Genomic DNA, 26,055 nt, shown 5'->3' with positions numbered 1-26,055 from the left:
TTAATTCTTTCAATGACGTGAATTTCAAGCACATCCAATGTTAGAATTAAATGCCATATTAGATATTGATTTCTGTTATATAGATGGGTCTAGCCTTAAAGAAAACAAGATTTGTAAAAATCTCAATTTATGGAGTGTCTTTAATTCAGTTAGTATGTGATATTGTATATAAAACAAGACAGGGAATTCCCTGGTATTCCACTGGTTAGAACTCCATGCTTTCACTGCCTAAGGCCTGGGTTCAATCCCTCATTGGTGAACTAAGATCCTGTAAGCCATGTGGTGCAGCAAAAAAGGACAAAATAGGAAACTAACTCTTCAGTAACACATTTATTATCTAAAGTGGGTACATTTATTTTCTCCAATAAATTAAATGGGTTGGATTTTGAGATTTCTGAGGTCTTCTTAGTTTAGAAAATCTTGTTCTAGGGCAAACTATGAAAATGTTAGAACTGGTAAAGGGTCTTTATTGCCATGGATAAATGTTTAATGACAGGACAAGGTATAAAATGGGACATGTAACATGATCTCTATCAGTCAGTTCAGTTGTGTTGCTCAGTCGTGTTCGACTCTTCGAGACCCCACGGACTGCAGTATGCCAGGCCTCCCTGTCCATCACCAGCTCCTGGAGTTCACTCAAACTCTTGTCTGTTGAGTCACTGATGCCATCCAGCCATCTCATCCTCTTGTCGTCCCCTTCTCCTCCTGCCTTCAATCTTTCCCAGCGTCAGGGTCTTTTCCAATGAGTCAGTGTTTCACATCAGGTGGCCAAAGTATTGGAGTTTCACCTTCAGCATCAGTCCTAATGAATTCAGGACTGATTTCTTTTAGGTTGGACAGGTTGGATCTCCTTGCAGTCCAATGAGAGTCTTCTCCAACACCACAGTTCAAAAGCATCACTTCTTCAGGGCTCAGCTTTCTTTATAGTCCAACTCTCACATTCATACATGACTACTGCAAAAAACATAGCTTTGACTAGATGGACCTTTGTTGGCAAAGTAATGTCTCTGCTTTTTAATATGCTATCTAGGTTGGGCATAACTTTTCTTCTGAGGAGCAAGTGTCTTTTAATTTCATGGCTGCAGTCACCATCTGCAGTGATTTTGGAGCCCAAGAAAATAAAGTCTGTCACCGTTTCCACTGTTTCTCCATCTATTTCCCATGAAGTGATGGGACCAGATGCCATGATCTTAGTTTTCTGAATGTTGAGCTTTAAGTCAACTTTTCCACTCTCCTCTTTTCACTTTCAAGAGGCTCTTTAGTTCCTCTTCACTTTCTGCCATAAGGGTGGTGTCATCTGCATATCTGAGGTTATTGATATTTCTCCCAGCAATCTTGATTCCAACTTGTGTTTCATCCAGCCCAGCGTTTCTCATGATGTACTCTGCATGTAAGTTAAATAAGCAGGGTCACAGTATATAGCCTTGATGTACTCCTTTCCCTATTTAAAACCAGTCTATTGTTCCATGTCCAGTTCTAACTGTTGCTTCCTGACCTGCATACAGATTTCTCAAGAGGCAGGTCAGATGGTCTGGTATTCCCATCTCTTTCAGAATTTTCCAGAGTTTGTTGTGGTCCACACAGTCAAAGGCTTTGGCGTAGTCGATAAAGCAGAAGTAGATGCTTTTCCGAAACTCTCTTGCTTTTTTGATGATCCAGCGGATGTTGGCAATTTGATCTCTGGTTCCTCTCTGTCTTTCCTAAATCCAGCTTGAACATCAGGAAGTTCATGGTTCACGTATTGCTGAAGCCTGGCTTGGAGAACTTACAGGATTACTTTACTAGCATGTGAGATGAGTGCAATTGTGCGGTAGTTTGAGCATTCTTTGGCATTGCCTTTCTTTGGGATTGGAATGAAAACTGACCTTTTCCAGTCCTGTGGTCACTGCTGAATTTTCCAAATTTTTGCCATATTTTCAAATCTGCTGGCAGATTTACTGGCATGATCTCTATGGGGCCGATGAAAATCTGTACATGTAACTCTCTCATGTATATGCTCAGTGTCAACTTTTGATACAAATGGTGTTTTGATAACTGAAACCTTAAAGTGAGAGATGAACAAGTATAAAATTAAAAGCTCTTGCAAGCCAAAGAAAAAGAAAATCTGGTTCTGCCTGTCATTCTTCATAATGAATAAGAGTCACTGGAATGCTGTGACGATTTAAAAAAAATACATATTAATGATTAGTTGGATAATAAAAGAGCTTATTATCTCTAAATATTGTGTATCCATCATGCAAAACATAGGCATATCAGTTCTTTTCAAGTGAATCATTCTGCTAAATAGCTAAGCTTATCAATCAAAAATAGCCTGTCTTAGGTCCAAATTTAAGTGGTCTTTGTAAAGTTTCAAACAGTTTTAAATTATATTGCAGTTAATTTTTAAAAATAGTGTATATGTCTTATTATGCTAATCTAAGGTATATAAGAATATATTCTTAATTTTTCTTGTCACTTATAGCACCCCATTTTATTTTGCTTTTTAATGAACTAACCCTTTCCATGGTGGTTTTTGACACAGATTATTCCATTTCAGCATAAGTTTGCTTTGCCAATGTAAAAGTAGATATATAAAAGGAACCTGATTCACAACTTGGGGTCTCACAGGGTTGTGACGTTAGATTTCCTTTGTGTGGATCTTATTGGAAATTTGATAGTAAAACATTTTTGCTAATAAGAAAAATCTTTTTAGTTCTAAAGATGATAATTAATCAAACTAAAGTGTTGACTGAAGAAGTTTGCATATTAATATTTTTGGGAATGATTGGATAGAGACTGGTGACTTAATAATTTAATGGATTTAATTTTGTGCAAGTTTTTTTTTCATTGGGAAGCATGATTATTTAAAAGTTTATAAATCATTGGAATTAAGTAGAAAAATCCAAACGCCTTTTAAGATTAGAGTGGTACATTTCTTTAATCTGGAAATACAGGTAGTCTTTAAAGATTTTACAAAACAACAATGGTGGATAAAAAGAATATGAAATTTGTGTATATTATAAAAAGATCACATTTCTATCTTGATTTTATTCTACCTAAGCAACCAAATATTATGAAACTAGGATAGAAATGTAATCAAGTGAAATATTAGAAGAAATTTATGAATTTCTCAAAGTCTTTTTTAAACTGTTATTTTATTACTACTACGAAGTAAGCCATAGATTAGAAGTTAATTTCCTTTTCAGGGACTGTACTGTAATAGTCCTATTAAACCAGGTAGGAAGCACATTTTCAAAGAGACCTTGGCATTTATACCGCTTCCTTCCTTTCTTCCTTCTCTATCCTCCTTCCCTGAGGTCTTCATTGGTGCATGTGGGCTTTCTCTAGTTGCCTTGAGCTGGGGGCGGGGAGGGGGGGGTACTCTTTGTTTTCTTTAGTGCAGGCTTCTCCCTGCAGTGGCTTCTCTGGTTGCAAACACAGGCTGCAGGCACCTGACCTGTGGGCTCCAGGGCCGAGGCTTCAGTTGCTGTGGTGCACTGGCTTAGTTGCCCTGAGACATATGGGATCCTCCTGGACCAGGGATTGAACCCATGTCCCTTGCATTAGCAGGCAGATTCTTAACCACGGTACTACCAGGAATGTCTAAGTGAATATTTTTGATTTCCAGTATTATGTTAGGAAAGGAAATTCTGACTTATGCTACAACATGGATGAACCTTGAAGACATTATGCTAGGTGAAGTAAGTCACAAAAGAACAAACACTGTATGTGTCTGCTGCTGCTGCTACTAAGTTGCTTCAGTCGTGTCCGACTCTGTGCGACCCCGTAGATGACAGCCCACCAGGCTTTGCCGTCCCTGGGATTCTCCAGGCAAGAACACTGGAGTGGGTTGCCATTTCCTTCTCCAATGCGTGAAAGTGAAAAGTGAAAGTGAAGTCGCTCAGTTGTGTCCGACTCTTCGTGACCCCATGGACTGTAGCCTACCAGGCTTTTTCCATCCATGGGATTTTCCAGGCAAGAGTACTGGAGTGGGATGCCATCGCCTTCTCCGCTGTATGCGTCTACTTACATTAACTACCTGGAGCAGTCAAATTCATAGAGACAAAGTGGAATGGTGGTTCCATTTTTTTTTTTTAGTTGTTATAAGCAGTACTGCTTACACAGAAATCTTGTACACTGAGACATGTGCAATTATACATGAATGAAAAATTCCTGTGAATGAAATTTCTGGGGATGTGTGCTTAGTTCTAAATTTCTATTTTCATTTATTTTTGACTGGGTCACAGGGCACGCGAAATCTTAGTTCACTGACCAGGGATCGAATTTGCACCCCTGCGTTAGCAGCACAGAGTCCTAACCACTAGGTTAGTCTAGGAGTATCTCGTTCATAAAGACACTATCAGATTGTCTTCCTTAGACGTTTATCTAATTTATACTCCTGCAGACAGTGTTATGAAAGTATTATTTTCTTAGACTTTCACTGTTATCTAGATATTAATATTTAGATTTTTGTGTTACATGGTACTCTTTTTGGATTTTTGGGATTTTGAGTGAAACTGTTAAAGAATTTCCTGTTTAGGTATTTTGCCAATTTTTTGGGGGGGGAGCTTTTGTCTCCTTTGATTTGCAGAAGTTTGTATGTTTAGGAAATCACTTAGTTCTCATTTGCAGGTATTTTTCCCCATTTGTCTTTTGACTGCATTTGCAACTTAGGAGCTATAATCTTTACGTGGTTTAATTTATATGGTCTTTTCCTTTATGACATAGGTATTTTATCTCATGCTGAGAGTCTGTAGAAGACTGTACAACAAACTATTAATTATTTATTTTTGGCAGAGAGAGAACACAAATCAGTAAGCTGTTACAAATCATTCTCCACCCCCTTCTTTTTCCACAACTCCCCCATTCCTCCAAGTAGAGCAACATTTTAGAATATTAGCTTTTCCTAAAAATGAGGCTGGGAGCCTGTAGTTGACTTTGCTGGATGTAGGGATTCTGAATCTGTTTTTGCCATCTTTAGTTATTATTTGTACAGTTCGTACTCCAAAGATAGGGTGTGATTAAAGGGGAATATGTTAATTTTTTAAGAATAGCTTATAGATATGTTTTCGGAGAAGGCAATGGCACCCCACTCCAGTACTCTTGCCTGGAAAATCCCATGGATGGAGGAGCCTGGTAGGCTGCAGTCCATGGGATCGTGAAGAGTCTGACACGACTGAGCGACTTCACTTTCACTTTTCACTTTCATGCATTGGAGAAGGAAATGACAACCCACTCCAGTGTTCTTTCCTGGAGAATCCCAGGGACGGGGCAGCCTGGTGGGCTGCTGTCTACGGGGTCGCACAGAGTCAGACATGACTGAAGCGACTTAGCAGTAGCAGCAGCAGCATAGATATGTTTTATACATTTATACTGAAAGAATTCGGTATTGCTGTGAAATGAAGATAGGTTTTGCTTGTCATCTGATGGGTTTCTTATCTTCCCAGGCAGGCATGCCTGAAATAGAAAATGTCTTCGATGTGTGCCCATTTACAGGAAATGTGGCATTCAGTTGATTTATTGAATAGGCCAAAAAGTTCGTTCAGGTATTCTGAAAACCCCGAATGAACAAAAACTTTTTGGCCAACCCAATATATTGAGGGTAACGTAGACGCTAAAGGAGACGTAAATTCTGATGTATTAAAAGACAGTGACAGGGGCTTCCCTGGGAGTCCAGTGGTTAAGAATCCACCTTGCAATGCAGGGAACACCGGTTTGATCCTTGGTTGTAGAATATCCCACATGCCCTGGGGCAACTGAGTCCATGAGCCACAACTACCGAGTCCATAGGCAGTAACTACTGACGCCTGCGCGCTGTAGAACCCATGGTCCGCAACAGCAGAAGCCTCCACAATGAGAAGCCTGTGCTCTGCAACTAGAGAAAGCCCGTGCATGGCAGTGTAGACTCATCACAGCCAAAAATACATACATACATACATACATACATATACACGTAAACAGTGAAGAAGAGACAGTAACAGGTACTATTTTGTGTCTTTTTCTTTTAATAGCAGTTTTAATGAGAAATAATTCATATGGCATAAAATTTTTCCCCTGAAGGTTTACAGTTCATTTGTTTTTTGGAATAATTGCAGAGTTGTACCGCCATCACCACTGATATCAGAATTTTTTTTTTTTGATATCAGAATATTTTTATCATTCTGGTGTGAAACCTATTAGCAGTCATTCCCCATTCTTTCTTTCCCCCAACTTCTGGCAGCCACTGATCTTTTTTCTACTTCTGTGTTTGCCTATTTCAGACCTTTCACATATGAAATCATACGCTATGTGATTGGCTTCTTTTACTTAGTATACTATCTTCGAGATTCATCCATTGTTGTAGCATGTTTTAGGACTTCATTCCTTTTTATTGCCAAATGACATTCTACTGAATGGACATACCACATTTTAAAAACTCCACTCAGCAATTGAACTTTTTTTTGGCTATTATGAATAATGATATTGTGACATTTCTGTGTTTTTATGTGGACATTTTCAGTTCATATCTAGGAGAAGAATTGCTGAATTATATTGTTCTAAGTTGAACATTTTCAGGAACTTCCAAATTGATTTCCAAAGTGACTGTGCCATTTTGCAATTTCACCAGCAATGCCTTAGGGTTTAGAAATCTTTGGAAAATCTTAGAAATCTTCTTGTCCTAATCACTTGTTATTGTCTGTTATTTTTATTTTCACCACTGTAGTGAGTATGAAGTGGTATCTCACTATGGTTTTGGTTCTTATTGTCCTAAAGTCTGATGTTGTTAAGCGAATTTTTGTGTTTATTGGCTGTTTACCTTTTGGGGAGAAATTGTCTATATATCCTTTGCCTATTTTTAAATTGCAATATATCTTTTTCACTGTTGAGTTGTAAGAGCTATCAGATAAATAATTTGCAAATATTTTCTCTTTTCTGGGCTTATATCATTTTTTCATCCTTTGGACAGAGTAAAACTATTAGCTTGTAATTTGTGATTATCATGCTAACAATTTAAATTTATCTTTGTCATTCTAGATAATTGTTAAAACAGGTTCATCCTTTGGTTTTTAACTTATTTAAATTGATAATGAGACATATGACATATTAAAATATGAACATCTTATTTGGTTATGTCCAAATTGCAGGAGTTTTGCAATCTAAATATATAATTCTGAGCTACATACTACATTTAATGTGTTGATGTATGGGGAGTATCAGTAATTGTAAATGATGTAGCTTTAATGTCCATCTCCACTATGTTGAGGACCAGAAATAGCTGTGATTTATTTGAAAAGATTGAGATTGTACACTTAAATGGCTAAATAACTAATTTTATGTTATATTTTATTGCAATGAAAGTTTTAAAAAATTTGACCTGTGACTATGTAGGAAAATTGTGGCCAGCTCCAGTTTAAATGCTGTTGGGAACCCCTGGAGGAGGGCAAGGCAACCCACTCCAGTATTCTTGTGTGGAGAATCCCATGGACAGAGGAGCCTGGCATAGGTTCCATAGGCTTGCATAGAGTCAGACATGACTGAATTGACTTAGCACACACACACATATGCATTTAAATTTCTAGTGGATTCTGCATTTTGGTATTCTTGAAGTATTTGTAGTCACTGGTATAGGAAATAAAGGTCTAGCACAGAGGGGAAACCAGTCTTTTGGTCTAAATATAGGATCAAGTCATTGATTTATAAATTTTGTAATTCCTTCATAAAAATTTTTTACTATTAAAGGTTTCTATAAGTGTTGATGTTACAGCATTGTTACAGATAGCTTGGTGGTTGTGATAGATATATTTATAACCCAACTGTTTGAGTTTGGAAGAGGAGTGATTTTGAATATTTTAATAATGCAAAAAAATTGTTGTTTAGTTGCAAAGTTGTGTCTGACTCTTTAGCAACCCGATAGACTGAGCCACCAGGAAAGCCCATAAATAGATGTTTAAGGGGGACCAAGGGAAAGTGAGGTGAAGTCGCTCAGTCCTTCCTGACTCTTTTCGACCCTATGGACTGTAGCCCACCAGACACCTCCATCTGTGGGATTTTCCAGGCCAGAGTGCTTGAGTGGGTTGCTATTTCTTTCTCCAGGGGTCTTCCTGACCCAGGGATCGAACCCGGGTCTCTCACTTTGTAGGCAGATGCTTTTACCGTCTGAGCCTCCAGGGAAGCCATCACAGTAAATGTGGCATTATTTAGGGTTATTTTAAAACTCTCTCTTAAAAACTTATAAGAACTATAGTGTATGTTGATAAATTTAATATTTTTTGATGGTGAATATTTTTGACCAAATAGAAACCAATGTAATATTTTTTGATTTGTGTTTTTGAAAACAAACCTTTTAGATTTTATATACTGCAACTGGTAGCAATCAAATACGATATCTCAAGTTTATGTTCTCATTTTTAAAAAGTTTAGGTTCTCTTGATTCTTTAAAAGCTACAAGTGAATTAACTTATTACTACAAGCAGTGACTATGTAACTTAAAAAATTTTGTGCGTATTACTGGAGACTCCTCAATAGATTCTCTGAAAACCTATAGCTAAGGCTTGATATTTTTTAAAAAAGGAAATATTATCTAATTGTGATTTTATTATTTTTGTTCTTTTTTCTTTTTTAATTAGTAAATGTTAGATAAATGTTTCATCTTGAACACTTGAGGACTACTTGAGTACTATAGGAAATGCGTTGTTTTGAAAAGAGACAAAACCAGGAAATCACATTTACATTTTGTTTTTGTTGTTCAGTTGCTAAGTTGTGTCTGACTCTTTGCGATCCCATGGACAACAGCATCCCACACTTCCCTGTCTTTCACTATCTTCCGAAGTTTGCTCAAACTCATATCCATTGAGTCAGTGATGCCATTCAACCATCTCACCTGTCACCTCTTTCTCCTCCTGCCCTCAATCTTTCCCAGCATCAGGGTCTTTTCCAGTGAGTCAGCACCGCATCAGGTTGCCAAAGTATTCAAGCTTCAGCATCAGTTCTTCCAGTGAATATTCAGGGTTGATTTCCTTTGGATTGACTCGTTTGATATCCTTGCTGTGCAAGGAACTCTCATGAGTCTTTTCCAGCACCACAGTTCAAAAGCATCAATGCTTTGGTGCTTAGCCTTCTTTATGGTCCATCTATCACATCTGTACATGCTGAGTTTTTATGAATATGAAGAGTTAAGCAGTTTTTTTCTTTTTTAAAGATTTGGGTGTTTATAGTCTGCTCAGTGTAAAAGAGTACTGTAATAGCTGATGAAGTTCTTTGTTAAATTTGGAGACAAATTTGTATTTTGTTTCCAGAGTGTATCCCCCTTATATAACAATGATGGGGACTGTGAGCCCACCATTTTGATGAAGGGGGCCCATTTGGCTTTGTTTTACATGCATATTCTGTGCATTGAGTATTTGGTCCCTCTTTTCAGTATTGCATTTAGCTCTTTGTTACTCAAAATTTAAGCTTAAATATTTGTTTTTCCTGTCGTAGTTTGGCTGACTTTTTTTGACGGAGAGTTGGCTGATACTTCCCTCTTCTCTCTTTCTTCATTCTAATAGAATAAACCTTTGTGCTCTTGGGCTGAAGTGATAAGTTGTGTATGTGTTTGCATGTTAAAATATACAAAATACAAAATTTATTATTTTAACCATTTGATGTGTACAGTTGGTGACATTAAGTGCATTCACAGGGAAGTCCCTGGTGGTCCAGTGGTTGGATTTGGTGCTTTTACTGCCAGGGCCCAGGTTCTATCCCTGGTTGGGGAACTAATCCTGGAAGCTGCTTGGCACAGCCAAAAAAAGTGTACTCACAATGTTATGTAACCATTAGCACCATCTATTTCTAGAATTTTTTCATCCCATACAAAATTCCATTCTGTACCATTAAGCAGTATCTCCCCAACCCTTATTCTACTTTGTCTTCATGAATTTGTCTATTCCAGATACCTCATATAAGTGGAATCATAAATTAATTGTCCTTTTGTGTCTGGCTTATTTCATTTAGTATGATGTTTTCAAGGTTTATCCATGTTCTAACACATATCAAAACTTCATTTCTTTTTATGTCTTAATATAATATTCCATTTTATGTATATACCACATTTCATTTTATTCATTCATCCATTGATGGACACGGGTTGTTTCCATCTTTTGGTGTTTGTGAATAATGACATTGGTGCACATATACCAACATTGGTACATATGAGGGCTTCACTGATAGCTCAGTTGGTAAAGAATCTGCCTGCGATGCAGGAGACCCTGGTTCAATTCCTGGGTTGGGAAGATCCGCTGGAGAAGGGATAGGCTACCCACTCCAGTATTCTTGGGCTTCCCTTGTGGCTCAGCTGGTAAAGAATCTGCCTGCAATGAGGGAGACCTGGGTTCGATCCCTGGGTTGGGAAGATCCCCTGGAGAAGGGAAAGGCTACCCACTCCATTATTCTGGCCTGGAGAATTCCATGTACTAAGTCCGTGGGGTCGCAAAGAGTTGGACACGACCTGAGTGACTTTCACCTTCACCTTCACCAACATTGGTGCGCAAATAGTTGAGCCTTAGTTTTCAGTTGTCTTGGGTATATACCTAGGAAGTGCTGGGTCATATAATAATTCTTTGCTTAACTTTTGGAGAAAATGCTACTTTCCCACAGTGGCTGTACCATTTTACAGTTCCAGCAGCTATGCAGGAGGTTTCAGATTTCTCCATATCCTTGCCAATACTTGTTCTGTTCTGTTCTTTTCTAATAGCCAAACTAGTGGGTGTGAACTGAGTGGTATTTTATTGTGGTTTTGATTTGTATTTCCCTAATGACTAATGATTTTGAGCATCTTTTTCTGTACTTGTCTGCCATCTGTATATCTTCTTTGGAGAAGTGTCTTCTCCAATTTTTAAAAAATGAGTTAAGATTTCTTACATTCTTGATACAAGTCATTTGTCAGATACATTTGAAGGTATTTTTTTAATGTTTATATTTCTGTTTCTATAATTTTATTCCCCAAATTTAAAAGATCCTTTCATCAATTAATTTATCCCACATAATTTCGTTACATCTAGTTCAGTTGCGTGATGAAACTGGATTTTAGGATTATGTTTCCCTTGTGAGATGTAACAACTTAAATCATACTGGAGAATATAAATGAAACGTTCTGCTTTCTGATAATATCAGTTTCTTCAGGGGAAGTGTAAAATTACGATCTTGGATTGTCAGCATGTAAGAGTGTTATATTTAAAAGTGCTGTGCCTGCCTTTTTACAATGCCAAATTAAAAAAAAAAGCCAAATGACAAGGATATATGAAATACAGTTAACTCCTAATGAAATTTGTAGAATTTTTTTGAATTTTAAAATTCTAGATAATTATATTTTTTATATACATGCTTCGGAATATAGACGGTGCCATACAATTTTTCTTTTTGTACATAGTAAACTATTTTTGGAATGAAAATGAGAACATAGAGTCTGTCAAAAAGATTTTCTGATGTATTAATTTATATAAACAATTTAGTTATATATAAATTATAAATTTTAACACTTTTTCTTTTAATCCTCTGGAAAAGAGAATTAAATAGCAAAAAATTACATTAAAAATTAGGACTGATACTTGCACATGCACAGAATATTTGAATTTATTTTGCCTTCCAGTAAGGAGTGTTTGAAATCATCTTATTTTTTCAGTAAAATCATTTTCACTCAATGAAAAATGAAATCTGTAGAATAGCTATTTTCAGCTACAGTTTTTACTTTAATAAAAATCTCTTAAGACTGGTAAGTTACTTTGATTATCTTAGGTATACTATCCTTTTTTAGGATGTAAAATTCCTAATAACTTATGAAAGTCATTCAGCTCAGTGTTCTAGAAGAGTAAAAGTCAGTTTATAGTAAATACAATATTTACAAATGAGAGCAATAAAATAATCTGGTAAAAATGTTTGTAAATATTTGCCTCAAAAAAGAAAAATGTGAGTATATAAGACATTTAAAATTAACTTGCAACCCATTCCCTATATATGCATAATGTAAATTGTTTAAATATAAGAAACATTTAGAAAACTATTTTTGGAAAATTATTACCATGCAGCAATAACATTGACTATTTATTTTTTTATTTTTTTAGATATGGCCGTGTGGAAAGTGTCAAAATTCTCCCAAAGAGGGGTTCTGAAGGAGGAGTGGCTGCCTTTGTGGATTTTGTGGACATCAAAAGTGCACAGAAAGCTCACAACTCAGTCAACAAAATGGGAGATAGAGACCTACGCACGGATTATAATGAACCAGGCACCATTCCGAGTGCTGCTCGGGGATTGGATGATACAGTTTCCATAGCATCTCGTAGTAGAGAGGTTTCTGGGTTCAGAGGAGGTGGTGGAGGGCCTGCTTATGGCCCCCCACCATCACTTCATGCACGAGAAGGACGTTATGAGCGGAGACTTGATGGGTAAGTTCCAAGGTTTCTGTAGGCAGGTATTTTGTATTTGATATGGTGAGAAACAGAAACTCGTATTTAGGGGCCCCAGATGGATTTAAAGTTTTGGGCATTCTCAATGTTTCCTATTTTGGGTTGGAAACGGAAGTGATTTCTATCCCAGTGGCTGGTATCTTATGGAATCGTAGAGGATATTTCCTGCAGCTGGTTGGATATTTACTGCTGAGATATAAAGTGGTGGAAGATTTTGTATGGCAGCATCAGTTTTGGAGTTACCTGTCTTCTAGACTTTTATTCCTTCTCTTGGATAATGTTAAGGCTTTCCTTGGATATATCTCTTCTACCTGATGGAGCTACTTGGCTACAGATTTTGTGGTTGTACTATATGGAATATTTATGGAATATTAGAGCCTACAGATTCTTTTAGAATTTGATATTTGCTTCTCAGTTTTCAATGCACGAAGTGTATGAACGAATTGGTATGTCACCAGAAAACCTAGCAGTCCATATGATTCGACCTCTTGGATTCTACAAACAATACTTTAACCTGGAAATATGTATTTGGATGAAGAGGAGTGAAGGCAATGCTTGATTTTTCCATTTTGGATCTACACAGTTTCCATGTTGGAATTATACTCCTTGATGGAATGGGGAAAAATTGAGATGATGGACGTTCCTAAATCCTGGAATATAGCCCTTCTTTTCTAATTGCTGGAATGTATGGGATATCATGTTGTCAAGATTCCATTAGCCCAAGAGAAGAGGATTACTATCCTGTTTCTTAAGCAAGTTGCTGTCCAATTAAAGGTACTTTAGCTTTGAACACATGGTGGTGATCAGTTGTGGATACAGCAATCAAAATGGACTTTGCTGGATGGCTACAAAGGTGAACTGTTGGCGAGCAACTGTGCCTTCCTCACTTCATGGAATCGCAGAGGATATTTCCTCTTCTGTCAGCTGCCTGATTCATACTTAGGGCTGGAGATTTTTGTGAATGTGGATCAATTTATAATTTTCTGCTGTCTCAAGAAAGAAGTCTGGGGGTTTGAGAGTTACAGTTTGTCTGGGACTGCTTGCTTCCAGTGGAATTATTTTATCTGGTCATTAAGATTTTTTTTCCTTGTGGTTCATCTAAATATCATTTGACACCCTTGCCCATTAAGAAGGTGGATTACCCCCAAAAGAGGGGCCAAAATTGGGGAAGTTATGTTCACAATTCTCTCCCTAGATTTAATTGGGATTATAGGTCGTGGTTCCACACTTGGAAAAGGTTGGTATGTCCTGACCTGTGTATATTAGCCCCTCTCCTAACCCAAGTCAAACTTTCTTTTTTTTCCCACTAACTCTAGAATTATTTAGTACTAATAGATGATTCAAAGAATAGTGATTAGATTTCAGCTCTGCTAGCTCTTGTGCCTGCCTTCTGTCTCTTCCTAATGGATAAGAACTTTGCATATTTATAAAATATCTGATATAGCAATAATTCTCCTAGAACTATTACCTATTGCTTCTGTTATATCATTAATAATAGCTCTTACTGATTAACATTTGATAGGGTACTAATTGAAGTATTTATGACATTTTCTCTCTTAAGTCTCAGAAGAACCCCTCTTCTTTGTTAGACAGTGAAATATCTATCCAAATTCCAGAAAGGTAGCAAATAAAAAAGGAGAGTCATTTAACATATTTAAGTAGGAAAGATAATATTGAATTTTTTTGCCATGCCAGTTGCTTTTCATAATAGCAAAAACAAAATACAGCCTAGGAGAAGGTATGATTGCTACTAAGTGAGATGGTGAAAATGAAGGTTAGTGGAGAGATTTGGAATCTAAGCATGTATTGGAAACACAGTATTAGTTGTAAGCTTTTTGCCACATATTCTTCATTGCAGAGATTCTAATTCTTCTGTATCTTTCATAGTTCCTTAATCACTTTTGATAAAAGATAGACCCAAAAGTAAGGTTGAGAAGAGACTCAACCTCATGCTTGAGATTCAAGTGAACTGGTGTTTTAGGAACTTTCTTAATAAGTAGAGAACTGAAGATTTCTTTGTAGAATTGGAATTGGTTTTTAATATTAGCTTATAATTGCATGTGTGTAATTATACATGCAACAGTTTTTGTACTCATAGATTGACAAGTATTCTTGCCCTACGGAAAAAAAATTGTATAGTTAAACCATTGCTAAAAACTGAATTTTATAGTTTGCAAAGTTGCCTTATTTCATCAGAGGCAATTTGAGTATAACTAAAACCCCAAGCGAATATATTTCTTTTAACCATTAAGTAATACATTAACAGACTGAATTATGGACTAGGCATTTAAAAATTATTTGTAATTTGATAGTGCAAGAAGATAAAATAACCATTATTCTTTAATTAGTTAAATTTATCATAGAATAGCATGTGGCAGCCCAATATTTTGATATCCTAAGTGGTTTTTGGTTTGATTTTCTTTTTTAAGATTCTGTTTTTATTATTAAGTGTGATTGGGCACAGCAATTTACATAATTTACTAATTTTATAATTACCCAAGAAATTGAAAGTTAATATGAAAAAGTTATACTTAACATTTTTTTCTATACTTCTTTGAAGAGGCCCTCCTATTGCTGAGACATGGGCATGCATTGCAATGAGGCTTTCATGTCTGTGTGAAAAACATATCATGGAAATTTTGCCTGAAATACATTTGCAAAGTAAACACAATTTGGCATACATTTTAATCCGGTGAAAGTATAGAAAGTTTCATTTTCATATTAAAATGAAAGTCTCTTCTTGTTCCATTAAATTTAAAATAAAAAAGGAAATGGCATATGTCTATTTCTGTATATAAGCCAGAAAATCCCTAATAAAAAGAGCAGCTGACTTACAGAACACTAGTCATGAAAGCCCAAAATACAGTTACAACAGTAATTGCTTAGCTGTGGAAATAAGTTTTGGAGTCAAGTAAAATGTTAAGCTTGTTAATGTTTGCTTACTAAAGTAGGTTACTGCCGTTTAGAAAATGAGCAGTTGCACAAAGAAAATGCTGAAGTGAATGTTTGCATGACTTGCTTTTAGTTTTGCTTTCCCGTTTCTGATTGATTAAATATTTTTCCCCCCTCCTAAATGCAGGGCTTCAGATAACAGGGAGCGTGCTTATGAACATAGTGCCTATGGACACCATGAACGGGGGACGGGAGGATTTGATCGGACAAGACATTACGATCAGGATTACTATAGAGATCCTCGAGAGCGGACTTTACAACATGGGCTCTATTATACTTCTCGGAGTCGAAGTCCAAACCGTTTTGACGCTCATGACCCCCGATACGAACCTAGGGCTCGGGAGCAGTTTACACTGCCCAGTGTGGTACACAGGGATATCTACAGGGACGACCTTACCCGGGAGGTACGAGGCAGAAGGCCCGAGCGGAATTACCAGCACAGCAGGAGTCGCTCACCACACTCATCCCAGTCTAGAAATCAGTCTCCTCAGAGGCTGGCTAGTCAAGCGTCTAGACCCACAAGGTCCCCTAGCGGCAGCGGCTCTAGAAGTAGATCCTCCAGTAGTGATTCAATCAGCAGCAGCAGTAGTACCAGCAGTGACAGGTAGGTTAACAGTCTTTTGTTATCAGAGACAAGGTCTTGAATAAATTGTTACAAATGAGCTACCATCAGTGGTACTGGTTTTTAGTACAGTAATATTTTTGAAAGTAATCTTGGATCATGTATATAATGAATGAAGAAACTTTGATTAGCCCTGTGGCCAACAAATTAACTATTTTCCCAAGTACTCGAATCTAAATGATGGTTTGCAAATAGTTTCATCCTTCAGATGCTGAATGTTAAAATTGCCAAAAAGGAAGAAAAGTGATAACTTCAGTTGTATGAAACAAATCTTGTGCCATACAATGAACTTTTCAAAGTTCTTTAATTTCTTAGTATATACTATTTCTATTATTTGGTTGAAAATTTGTAAAAGCTGTTGGGGTAAAGATGTTATATTGTTAATATGTTTATTATCAATGTATAAATTGACATGTACATTTTAACATCAAGATGGTAATCAATTTATAAACTCCAGTAGGAAAGCTTTCTTTAAAATTCAGGTTGTGTCTTTGCTGTTTACTAAGGGTGAGTAGGCTAATTTTTTAGGTTGGGCTTTTTTATTTTTACAAAAGAGGAGTTGTATTTCAAAGATGAAAATGATAAATAGAAAATAATCTTAACAAGAAACAGCTTATAAGTTAGGTTATGGGTTTTGAAGTAATAGGTCAAGGTTAAAAAAAGAAAATCAAGGTAGACAGTATACTATGTTTATAATCTTGGACAAGTTACTAAAGCTCTCTAGGCCTCAGCTTTCTCATATTTCATAAGAACCATGTTTCCTAAAGTTATTTGGAAGGTTAAAATGAAAAAAATACTTAAAGTGCTTAGTTTTATACCTATATATGTTAAATAGTGCCTTCAATAACTCCTAGCTGTTGTTACTGCTACTACTTGAGATGTTGGTAGTCTAGAGTATTTTCTGTTTCTCCTTACTGTTATTCAACGTGTTAATCTCAGACATTCTAGTTTTAAATTTAGGTGGGATGTATTTTAAATTTACAAGAGACAAATTCTTTGACCTAATTAAAATGCCCAGATTATTTTTCCTTTAGTATTGCCTGCTTAGAATTAACTTAAGAAAAGTAAATGATCATGTAATTGATAAAAGGCTCCTTTTATGCCTCCTGAGTTTTCTGATTCAAAACAATAAATGGAAGCCTTTTATACATCTATCTATCTAGATGTAATTTAAATATTCTGGAAGATGTAGCATATTATAGTGAAGCTCGGAAGAGTTAGGTTCTGGCTCCAGCTCTGCAGCTGTGACATGAATGAGACCCTTAACTTCTTTTGATATCATTTGATGTATTGTTGAGTTAAATGATTGACAATATTCATTTGAATTCTATAAATTGATTATAAAATCTTGCCATGATTCACTTTCTTCTGTATAGAATTGGCCTAAGATACTGAAGTTTTAGTCATTTTCCCCAAACCTACCTCAGTAAAGGGATGGCACTGCACTCCAGTGAATCAAAATTTTTTGAAGAGTCAACCAATTGAAGTGTGGAAGTTAGAGATGAAATGCATGGCTTTCAGAAGGGTGGCATTGTACTCTGGTGGGAGTTACTGTGGTTTGAGATCTGGCCCTTGGAGTTGTGGGCTCAAAAACTTGAACCCAGAGGTGATCTGATGAATTTTGATGGAGCTAATTGCTGTTTACATAACCAAAAGAAACAGTTGTATGCTTCTGAATATTTACATTCAGAAAGATAACTGTCAGAAAGGCAGGATGAGCTTGGGAAATCTACATGGAGACTAAATTACAACCGTAGAGGATATTTTCTCCTGTTTCAACTGCCTGAATCATACTTAGGGCTGAAGATTTTTATGATTTAGAGCTATGAAGGATATGTAGAACTTCAAGAAGATATGAATTTTGGGCTAGACAAGGAACATTGTGAGCAGAAGGAGCAACGTGAAGAGATACAAGTAGGTGGAAGAATGTTTTGAGAACAGCAAATAATTCAGTATGACTTAACCACGCTAATGTTTTGGGGTTTTATTTTTTATGCAGAGATGAGCCATTGAAGGATTTTGAGAAGGGAAATAGCTTGTTGAGATCTGTGCTTTAGAAAGGCATCTGCTTTAGAATAGGAAAGAGAGATTCCAGTTAGACAATTTCAGTATTCCATAGAAGGAAAACTTGGACATTGAGAGTGCCTAACTTGGGAAAAGTGGACATTGTATTAACATTCAGATTATATCGATTTATGAAAAACAGAATCAACTTTTTTGAAGACATGACGAGCCTTTTGATGCCATTCTGTAAGAACAGGGCCAGGTAGGTCTTTCTTTGTGCACACTGCAGAACCAGCTAAGTGTATTGCCTTTCTCCGAGTACACATTCAAATAGTTGAAATACTTAGCTACAATTCTTAGTAAAGAGGAAGGTGAAACCAAAATTGATGTAATAGTTAAAAGATTGGTCATTATATTGTTACTGAATCAAGTACAAAGAAATAAAATATTTGGGTGTTCAGAGCACATCCATTGTCTTGGGGTTCATCCCCCCTTTTATCATATATCCTCCTTTCCTCTATAATTCTATTGATTACAAAGCGTGTTATTTTTAAAAAAGATTTATTTATTTTATTTTTTGGCTGTGGTTGGTCTTCATTGCTGCACATAGGCTTTCTCTATTTGCGGTGAGTTGGGGCTACTCTTTGTTGGGGTGCACAGACTTCTCATTGCAGGGACTTCTCTTGTTGTGGAGCACAGGCTCTAGGCATGCGGGCTTCAGTAGTTGCAGTGCATGGGCTCAGTAATTACGGCTTATAGGCTTCAGAGTACTGGTTCAGTAGTTGTGATGCAGGGGCTTAGTTGCTCTGAGTAATGTAGGATCTTCCCGGACCAGGGATTGAACCCATGTCCCTTGCATTGTAAGGTGGATTCTTAACCACTGGACCATCAGGGAAAGTGAAAGTCACTCAGTTGTGTCTGACTCTTTGTGACACCATGGACTATACAGTCCATGGAATTCTCCAGTCCAGAGTACTGGAGTGGGTAGCCTTTCCCTTCTCTAGGGGATCTTCTGAACCCAGGTCACCCCCATTGCAGGCAGATTCTTTGCCAGGTGAGCTACAAGGGAATTCCCTAAAAATGTAATATTTTGAGTTGTTATTGTCAATTCACAATGTTCAATGCCCTTTTGGAAGAAATATTCTTTTTTGTAAACCTTAAAACTTGATTGTGAAGTGGTGACGTTCCAAGTCCTTTAAAAATGTTTTAAATCAACAGGTTATAGTAAATAAAATATAGCTTGGTTTTATCTATAAAAGAGGTTTCTATTCTGTCTGTATGACTGACTGGAAAATTAATCATCCTCTGTGCCCCTTAATTGTTACTGCTTTGGTGAACAGATTCCTAGCAGTGCATTTCAAATGAGCAAACATGGGCTTGATGACAGTCTCATTGTGAACTCCTTGTAAATGATACACTAACTGTTTCTGCCAAACTATTCACAGTATTTATTTAGCTGCTGAGAAGATGAGGGGCAGGTTGCTTAATGTTACAAACTTCCTGTGTGCAGAGACCTGTGCTGCTGCTGCTGCTAAGTCACTTCATTCGTGTCTGACTCTGTGCGATCCCATAGACGGCAGCCCACCAGGCTCTCCTGTCCCTGGGATTCTCCAGGCAAGGGTACTGGAGTGGGTTGCCATTGCCTTCTCTGAGACCTGTGCTACTGGGTGTCTATTTCTTTCTCTGCCTTGGTTATTTAGAGAGGCCCTTTTCTTTTCAAAATAAATTTTAAATACATAAGTTAAAAACTTTGGGGGTCAGCCTTTTTCTTTTTTGTTCCTCCTTTTGGTTTGTCCAAAGAAGAACATGTCAAGTAACCTACAGACTTTTATTCTTTCTAATCACAGAAACAGGCATTTAGATGGAAGCCCTTAAAACAAATGTAGTAATAAGCACAGATAACTGCATATAAATAACTGTTGTTGGTTATTGTTCAGTCGCTCAGTCATGTCTGACTCTCTGCAACCCCATGGACTCCAGCACGCCAGGGTTCCCTGTCCTTCACCATCTCCTGGAGCTTGCTCAGACTCATGTCCATTGAATCGGTGATGCCATCCAACCATCTCATCTTCTGTCATCCCCTTCTTCTCTTGCCTTCAATCTTTCCCAGCATCAGGGTCTTTTCCAGCGAGTCTACTCTAAGCATCAGATGGCCAGAGCTTCAGTGTCAGTCCTTCCAATGAATTCAGGGTTGATTTCCTTTAGGATTGACTGGTTTGATCTTGCTGTCCAAGGAACTCTGAAGAGTCTTCTCCAATACCACAGTTCAAAAGCATCAATTCTTCAGTGCTTAGCCTACTTTATAGTCTAAGTCTCACAGCCATACATGACTACTGGAAAGACCTAGTGGGTGACATCTCATTGTCTCTTGTCTCTCTGGCTTTCAGTAAGCCATGTCGTCTTAAAGTGTGTTTAGTTTACCAGTTTGAAGAAATCAGAATTTTAGAGCAAGCTTCCTTCTTAAGTAGGTTTTAAGAATTGGAATAGGTTGATTTAAAAACTGTATATAGGCAATTCCCTGGCAGTCTAGTGGTTAGGACTCCATGCTTTCACTGTTGAGGGCCTGGGTTCATATGTTGAAATATATAAAGACGAAGCTTGGAGATATAGGAAGGGGAAGAAAAAGACACATACAATATCACTTCCAGGTCAAAAAACTAACCTGTGAAAGTCCTTGTGGTGTTTGTTTAATAAGTCTATATAACTGCAAGCAGTCAGCCTTTTCAATTCTGATGCTGTATTAAGATGTGACAGTCTTTATGCCCATCTCTTGTCCAGTATATTGGCTTTGCATTAGAATAGTTTAGTTTTTATTGAAAGGGAAATGAAAAATAATTTTTAAAAAATTTATTTAATTTTGGCAGTGCTGAGTCTTTGTTGCTGTGCATTGCCTTTCTCTAGTTGTGATGAGCAGGGACTACTCTCCAGTCGCAGTGCGAGTGCTTATTGCGGTGGCTTCTCTTGCACAGCACGGCCTCTAGGGTGTATGGGCTGAGTAGTTGTGGCACATGGGCTTGCTTGCCCTATGACATGTAGGATCTTCTTACACGAGATATAGAACCCTTGTCCCCTGCATTGGCAGGCAGATTCTCAACCACTGAACCACCAGGGAAGTCTATAAAATATTTCTTATTGCTGGTATTATTTGTAGAACTTGTAAGTGTATTTCTTTTATATGTTTTGAATAAAATATATCGAAAATTGTATATGATTTTATTATTTTTTTCTGTTAGCTTAAGAATATTTTACCTGAGTTATAGTTACATAGTAATTATTTAGAATATTGAACAAATTCTGAATTTTTACAACAGATAAAGGTAAAATGAATGTGACCCTTTTAACTAAAAAAGTGTTAGCATGGCAGTCCTTACACTGACAAGCTTTTAAAAAAAATCACACACACACACACACACACTATATATATATATATATATATAATGTGTGTGATCAATTCTGCTAATAATTTTGTGAATGATATAGATGTTTTAGATTACAGTTTCTTAGAGGGGGAATTTTATTCACATATCCTTTTGTCTGCAATTTCATAAGGAAGTTTTGTAGTTCATTTAGTTTATGATAGAGAATTTCAAGTTCATGAAGAAAAATTTTCATAACTGTCTGAAGCTCAGTGGAAAAATATGGATGAGGCTGAAGAGGCACTAGATGTGGTGGTAATGCATGTATCAAGGTGACAGTGGCAGTGTACTTTTCATTTCTCTTACAGTATGCTTATTTACAGTGTTGACTGGGGGAAGGAATCTCATGTTATTACTATTACCTGGCTATGTAATTTGTTATGATATATATTATATGCTAGAAACTGTCAGGGCACCAGTTTTAACAGATACATACATGATGTAAGAGTCAGTTTCTTAAAGTTGTTAAAGGGATTAATAATTAGTGGGGGTTTTTTGGTGATAGTTGCAATGCTTAATCATAAAAACACATTTGTCTGAAATTTTATCATCAAAGGTGATCTTATCTATAATTGGGGCTTCCCTGGTGGTTCAGATAATAAATAATAATTTCTGAATTCAGTTGGAGATAAAATTTGTTTTTTTGCACTGTTTAACATGAATCACTTAAATTGAAATAGGATTTTTTTTTTGTTATTATTCTTTGATTGTGTAAGAGAAGATACTTGTGCTCTGAAACCACTGAAACAAACTGTCTACAATGTAAAAATTAATGACTAGATATCTATTGATTTGGGGGATAAAACCAAGTGAAATGTGTTTTAGATGTATTCAGAGGACTTTCAAGGAAGAACAGTAAAGGTTTATCAAAAAGCCTTTAGAAGAAGCCAAAGTCAAGGATAATAAATATTCTTAGGATGTTTTTTTCTTTGTCTTTTGCCCCTTATTTTTATTTAGATTGAAACTATTTCCACTCTTATTTTAAGCTTGAATAAAACATTACATTTTAAATATCTGATTTATTTCTGGATTTCACAGACATTCTTGGCCTGTTTTATTGTTTTTATCCCTCTGCCTCATTTTTACTTTTTTAAGGTAGTTGAAATTGTCTGAATTTTCAAGAGAATGTCTTTACAAAAATCAGTATTATGAATAAGATGTATTTGTTACAGTGGACTATTCCAGCTGCTAAATGAAGTTTTTGTTTTGAAATTTGCCACTCTTATTTGTGATGGACGGCTTTTTTGACTATGGTTTGACTTTTTTTTTAGTGATTATTCTTTCCCTGAAATATTGGTATCTTGTGTTTTTTAAAAAATTAATTTTGGTGTGTGTGTGTGCTCACGCACACACGAGCTCTTTTTCCTTGCTTTACACAGGCTTTCTCTAGCTGGGGCAGTGGGGACCACTCATGATCATTGAGTGCCTGCTGCCCTTGTGGAGTACAGGCCCAAGGCACCTGCTTCAGCAGTCTTGGCGCAAGGGCTTTAGGTGCTCCCGGGCATGTGGAATCGTCCCCCAGACCAGGAATCAAACCCCATCCCCTGGGTTGGCAGGTGGATTCTGAAATCCACTGCACCTCCAGGGAAGTCCTCTAAGTTCGCATAAAAAATTCACCTTCTTGAAAGGAGAAGGAGAACTAACATGCCTGCCTTTGTTTATTTGCAGTCCTGAAGAAGACTGATCTAAAATCCACATTGTTTTGCCTCATTTTGAGTGGGGCTGCCTTTTAAGTACTGTTAATTTACAAAGGAATAAACATTTGCTCATTCCCTCCTTAACGCAGTTTTGGGGTTGTTAGCATGAAGGCATACATGTTTAGCGGTGTGTGCTTGAAGAGCTGCTGTTCTTCAGTCGCGTCCTACTCTTTGCAACCCCATGGACTGCAGCATGCCAGGCCTCCTGTCCTTCACCATATCCCCGACCTTGCTCAAACTCATCTCCATCGAGTCAGTGATGCTATCCAACCATCTCATCCTCTGTCGTCCCTTCTCCTCCTGCCTTCAATTTTTCCCAGCAGATAAGTGCTGCTGCTGCTAAGTCACTTCAGTTGTGTCCTACTCTGTGCGACCCCATAGACGGCAGCCCACCAGGCTCCCCCATCCCTGGGATTCTCCAGGCAGGAACACTGGAGTGGATTGCCATTTCCTTCTCCAATGTAGTACCCCCATCTAATTAATTAATTAATTTTATTGGTAGTGTTTTTTACATTCGCATCAGTGGCAGGCATGCTGAAGAGCCCGTATTCTGGAAACATTCCTTTCCAGTTTATCGAGCAGTAAGCTACACACTTCTGTCTTTTGGGATCACCTTAGCCAGCCAAGCCTTTTTTGTATGCTGAATATGGAAGATGGACGTGTTCGCTAATTGCTCTGGTGGACTTAACTTCCATTATGGAGATTTATAAATAGGTCTAGTTCCTCTTTAGAATTAGGTATATACAGCATTTCAGTAAGGCTTTTGAGAGGTGTTTTGAGAGGCTTTTGGTAGGTAGGTGTCGCCAGCGTTAGCGTTCCGTGCGGAATAGGCAGTCAGTGTTGGAAACCAGTGCTAAGCTGACCCATTTTGACTGTATTAGGAGCCTTGCTTTCATTAGGAGCCTCTGCTGCTAGCGAAAAGAGAACGAGTGAGGTAGACTTAGAGCTGAGCGTAAATGAGAGTTCATTGTGTGCCGCCTGGGCAGCCAGTGCCTCTGAATATTATGGGGAGAGCTAGGAACTGCTTGTTTGTGACTCAAACCAGCCTAAACTGGAATCATCCAGTTTGAGTTGGCGGCTTGCCACCTCCCAGAGGCTTCCTTATTTTGCCTGTTTTTGCCTGGCCCTCAGCGGAGGGGGCGGGGCCTGCGCATGGGGGCTGGCCCGATTTGGGGAGGAGCGCCTGGGAAGTAGCTGCAGGTCAATCCAGGTGTGTTCCTAAGGAGGCAGCCTTTCAAAAAATTCAGAAGCCTAAGAATAGAAGCTGATGTGAACACCACTCTTCAGTGCATCTTTCCATTATTACTCTCTTGTTTTAACTGTAACTTTCTCTCTGCTGCCCCTCACAAACTAAGGCTGGAAAAATAGCTTCTGCTGTACCGCTGCTTGGGTATATCACAGCATGTTCTGCGTTTGGTGATACGAAATTTGTTACCCCCCAATTAATTAATTATCACAGTTCCCCAGGAACTTGCTTTTGGTTGTCAGTCTGTTTGCAGTGAAGAACTCTCTGCCATGCTTCTTTTCATTCTCTTCACAGAGGTGCTGGGATTTATTTTGGCTGGTTAGGTGGACGGAATGAAAAATAGGTTTGGGGGATAAACTTGTGACTTTGTATCTTGTGAGTTTTAATTTAACTTTGATGTAAAATTTTAAATGTTGCTTTAAAAATTAACAAAAAGTAATTTAAAGTCCTAAACAAACTTTAGACTTAAAAATACTGTGCCAGATTGTATTTGGTTTAGAAGCAGAGTCAAAACAAAAATGCTTAAATTGCAGATTTTTAGTGTCACGACTGCTTTGTGCATAGCCTCTTTCACAACACTCCTTTTTGACAAATAAGGGAGTTAAATATGGCCTAATTCCTGGTCAGAGAACACCGAGAAGTCACTAAGATATTAAAGCCACAAATAAAGGGGTGCATTTATTTTTGTCTTTAGAAGTGCCAGAGTTATATAGAAAATGCAAGTGCGTATAAATTTGTTTATGTTTTAAACTTTTTGGAATGAGATTGAAACCTGTTAGTCTTTTTTTACTTACGGTGGAAGTTTACTTAGAGCAGTTTTGGAGACCTTGTTATTCTCTTTTATCTTTTGTGGGTTGTTTTCACTTGAAGGCTTTCTATGGTCTTTCTCAGAAGCCATGGTATAATTTTACCCTGCCCTGAACAAAGGGATCATCCATGCACAGGACTAAAGGAAAATGTGTATTCTCCTTTTAAAATAAACAGTAGCATTTTCTGAAGCTTAGAATTAGCCAAGATTTCATTGCCTGCCTCCTCTCCCTAGTTTTTTTTTTTTTTTAATCTGTTTCTTCAAGTACAAACTGAGTGTTTACCCTTATCTATAAAGGATAGTTTTGTGATTTCCTCTTGTGAGAAAATGGAAAGAGCACCCTTTGATAATTTATTTACTTAAATTATTAGTCATTCATTAAACTAAATACTATTAGGGTTTCATGCTGCTACAAATTGTATAAAGTCACTTCTGTGGGACATTTCCTATGTCTGCTTTGTAGGATAAAGGAACTTCTCTTTCCAGGTATACAAGATAATAAGTGAAATATATTTTAAAATTAACTTTGCAAAACAGAATTGGTTTTCCTAAGAATCTGAGTCATACTCTTAAAAAAACTTCTCTTGGTGTAGAATGGATTAAAAATATATTCAAATATATGGTGATAATAATATGTATTCTTTGAATCAGATTGGAAAATATATAATTCAAGTAAAATAAGATTGGACTTTTTAAAACTTTTATTTATTTTTGGCTGCCCTGGGTCTTGGTTGTTGAGTGCACTTTCTCTAGCTGCGGTGAGTGGGGCTACTTTCTAGCTGCGGTCCGCAGGCTTCTCATTGTGGTGCTTCTCTTGTTGCGGAGCATGGGCTCTGGGGTGTGCAGGCTGTAGTTGTGGTGCACAGGCCTGGTTGCTCCACGGCTGAGAAGTCTTAGTTCCTGGACCAGGGA

At 37.3% G+C, this 26,055-nt stretch overlaps 1 protein-coding gene across 1 annotated transcript in view; it reads left to right on the top strand.

Moving 5' to 3' along the window:
* The window catches only part of SPEN (spen family transcriptional repressor), an 87,764-nt gene that overhangs the window by 13,001 nt on the left and 48,708 nt on the right, over nt 1–26,055 (top strand). Inside the window, exons 2-3 of the mRNA XM_068985974.1 lie at nt 12,057–12,377; nt 15,478–15,954. Coding sequence (XP_068842075.1) covers nt 12,057–12,377; nt 15,478–15,954 — 798 coding nt within the window. The remainder of the gene's footprint in view (nt 1–12,056; nt 12,378–15,477; nt 15,955–26,055) is intronic.

Source organism: Capricornis sumatraensis, chromosome 14 (genome assembly GCF_032405125.1).
Source record: "Capricornis sumatraensis isolate serow.1 chromosome 14, serow.2, whole genome shotgun sequence".
Lineage (NCBI taxonomy): Eukaryota > Metazoa > Chordata > Mammalia > Artiodactyla > Bovidae > Capricornis > Capricornis sumatraensis.
The sequence above is the reverse complement of the archived record's forward strand: the minus strand, read 5'-3'. Positions and strand labels throughout refer to the sequence as shown.